The sequence below is a fragment of the Nicotiana tabacum genome, chromosome 3 (genome assembly GCF_000715075.1).
Source record: "Nicotiana tabacum cultivar K326 chromosome 3, ASM71507v2, whole genome shotgun sequence".
Taxonomy (NCBI): Eukaryota; Viridiplantae; Streptophyta; class Magnoliopsida; order Solanales; family Solanaceae; genus Nicotiana; species Nicotiana tabacum.
Window position 1 is genome coordinate 128,035,775 of NC_134082.1, and position 3,523 is coordinate 128,039,297.

Genomic DNA, 3,523 nt, shown 5'->3' on the forward strand with positions numbered 1-3,523 from the left:
TTAGGGCTCCCTCCGTTAGGATTTCGCCGAACTTTTTCAGTAACACTGATAATACTTGCCCTTCGAAAGGTCGTTGCCCTTCACCGCTGTGACATAATGGATGATGTGATCTTCGAGGTCTGTAGTACTGTCGTATATCTTCAAGTATGATGGCATTTTGAAGGTCTTGGGAATGGCATGTGGAGTCGCTTCCTTGTTGTATGGTTGTTCACCGAACCGGCCAACGTTTTATTTTGGTAATAACTTTGGGGCACCCAGTATCTTATCGACCCTTTCTTGATGTTCCCTCATCTGGTCGCGGAGTGATTTGTTTTCATTTTTCATTTCTTCTATTTTCTTTAGAATGGCTGCAATTGCATCATTACCTGCATCAATAATACTGTAAGTGTTACCTGTTTGAGGGGCGGGTTGCTCGCCAGTGATCGTTGTGATATCTGCCTACGCGGTATTTCTGCTCTCCCTTTGAACGAGTTTGTCGAGTATGTTGTGTAGAGTGCTTGTCAGCCACTCTTCCAGTAATGTTTTCACTACTGGTGGTGTTTCCTCAGCTGTAGGCGTGGAGGCTCCCCTTTCGCGTGAAGCTGTTATGCTTTCATGAGGGGGAGGTGAATCACTCCGCCTGGGCGTAGCGCTTGGCGTCACGTTCTCGTTATCTTCCCTGCCATCTTTGTTGATGGTGTTCAAAATATTGGTAGTGACGCCTGCTATTGCTTTCAGTCTTGCATCTCCTTTTCTTGCCATCATTAGTTTGTGCAAACGAAGAAGAGATGACACTTTTTTTTATCTAGAAGAAACTAAAATTTTAACTAAAACCTCCCCCCAGGCGGCGCCAAAATTTTTGACCAAAAAAGTATTAAACCTTTTAGTAAAACCAATTAATGATGAATTAAATGGCGATTTTTAGTCGAACTTAATAAATGCTAGACCAAATAAAATATAACACTCGCGAGACGAATAATGTTCAAGAACATTAAAAAATGTATTTAATACTCTATGATTGGCAATAAATATGATATCATGAATATGTAGTAAATGTAGATAATGGCAGTGAGTGTAATAAGAAAGGATCTACCACCCAATTATTGTATGATTGGAATGTTCTTTTCTTCAGTCAGACGGTGTGGAAAAGGGAGATGAAGATGGGTGCAGAACCTTTGGATCTTGTGAATAAAAATTGACAACGTGTGCTTGAATAATATAATCAATGAACAAGACAATTTTTGGATATTCTCTTTTGTCAACCTTTACAATGTGTTCTTATCAATAAGTTTCTATCCCTTTTTGCTTTCTTTCTCTTCCTATTTATGAGGGATATTTCCCAAAAACCCTAAAAAGTACAGTATAAAGAATATCCAAAGAAATATTTTTTATGTCTGTCTCTGAACCTATTCTACCATTATTTCTTCATCTTGGCTACCTGTTTTTGTTACCAGCCTTTTTGAAAGTGACTTTAGGCTTCACACCATGGTCAACCCCGTTTTTTGCCTTATTTATCCGTTGCTGCTGAGTCGCCAAATTTGGACCTATACAGTAATGAGTAGTAGGAGATTATTTACATCATGGGTGAAAGTAGTGGGAGTAGTGGACATTCACATTTATTAAAGATTTTAAAACAGTGGTATAATTTTAGTTCCCAAACTTAACCACTACAAGATCTTAGTCTTCAATTATTTTTTAGCAGGTCGATGAATTACTCATGACTAAAATCGTAGTCTTCCATTATTTTTCACAAGTTGATGAATTGTTATGACCTCAACTTGCTTAAAATTTGAGACGATTATCGTTGTTGACGATGAATTATTTATTTCGTACTGCATTCAGATATATCCCACCGTACCAAACTACCAAATCATATGTAGCCAATCGAGGCGCGCACGTTAAGAAGTCACCAATAAACAGGCTCTATGACTATAAATATATCAATCGCTACAATCAACTTTTCATGTGTTCCCATTTTCATTGCCCATATATCTCGTATTAGTCCCCCCATATCCCCTCTTTCCTTTCGCAAAATCTCAAGTACTACTTTGTAACTATGAGTAGCTCACAACGACTTCATGTTGGTATTCTCTCAAGTCCAGGCTTAGGCCACATCATCCCCGTCATTGTCCTCGGCAACCACCTCGCCACCCACCACAACGTCTCCGTCACCGTATTCGTCATCACCTCCGGCAGCTCTCTGGCGGAAAAAGAGCTTCTCAAATCCGCCAATAAATCAAAGTTGATCGATATAGTTGAAATACCAGCGGTGGATATCTCTAACCTTATTGATGCGAATACCAAAATGGTCACCCAACTTTGCGTACTTGTTCGTGAAAGTTTACCTCTTGTTAAGTCTGTAATATTTGCTAAGAAGCATATTTTGGACGCTCTCATCGTTGATCTTTTCTGCACTGAAGCCTTGCCAATTGCCAAAGAATTTGGGTTACCAAACTATGTTTATATTCCAACTAATGCGTGGTTTACAGCTTTGACTGTGTACTGTCAAATTCTTGACAAAGAAATTGAGGGTCAATATGTTGATCAGGACGAACCGTTGAAAATTCCGGGTTGCAAACCGGTTCGACCGGAAGATGTGGTTGACCCAATGCTGGACCGGAATGATCAGCAGTATAGCGAGTACATGAGAGTACTAGGGCTTGGATTCTGTTTATCGGATGGGATATTAATGAACACGTGGGAAGATGCTGAGCCCGGTTCACTCAAAGCGCTCAGAGAAAATGAAACATTGAAAGCAATCGTGAAGTCAACGATTTATCCAATTGGACCATTATGTAGACGTGACGAACAAATCATAGATGGGAGTGATGATAGGAATTTTGTCCTTAAATGGTTGGATGAACAAACTTCCGAGTCAGTTTTGTATGTGTCTTTTGGAAGTGGTGGAACTCTTTCATCGAAACAGTTAACTGAGATAGCTTTTGGGATGGAATTAAGTCAACAGAAATTTATTTGGATAGTGAGGCCACCGTCCGAGGTTGGTGCAGACAAGTCATTTTTCACAACGGGGAAAGAGGGCGATGACGCACCGAAATACTTGCCTGAAGGTTTTCTAACACGAACACAAGATTATGGGTTGGTGGTCGAGATGTGGGCTGATCAAGGTAGAATTTTGAGTCACCCATCCGTTGGGGGATTTTTGACACACTGTGGATGGAATTCGAACATTGAGAGTATAACAAATGGTGTACCAATGATTGCATGGCCGCTATACGCTGAACAGAGACAAAACGCCACTATACTTACGGAGGAACTCGGGGTAGCTGTTCGACCAAAGGTGTTGCCAACGAAGAAAGTGGTGGAAAGGGAGGAAATAGAGAAACTAGTGAGAACGGTAATGCATTATAAAGAAGGAAAAGAACTGAGGGAAAATGTGAAGAAACTGAAGATGGGTGCTGAAAAAGCACTAAGTGTAGGAGGCTCCTCTCATAATTCAATGTGTGAAGTCCTCAAAGACATTGAGAAGAGAATCCATATATTGTTACAAGAAAAGCATGTCTGAGGAAACTGTCTAAATTAAAAA

General features: G+C 40.2%; 1 protein-coding gene across 1 annotated transcript; it reads left to right on the forward strand.

Moving 5' to 3' along the window:
* The first annotated feature begins 1,952 nt into the window (after positions 1–1,952).
* LOC107775538 (anthocyanidin 3-O-glucosyltransferase 5-like) lies at positions 1,953–3,523 on the forward strand. Its single transcript, XM_016595287.2, has one exon. The coding sequence runs from the start codon at positions 2,036–2,038 to the stop codon at positions 3,500–3,502; it is 1,467 nt and encodes a 488-aa protein (XP_016450773.1). The 5' UTR covers positions 1,953–2,035; the 3' UTR covers positions 3,503–3,523.

Coding starts and splice junctions, on each gene's coding strand:
- LOC107775538 (XM_016595287.2), top strand. CDS start 2,036: ATGAGTAGCTCACAACGACTTCATGTTGGTATTCTCTCAAGTCCAGGC.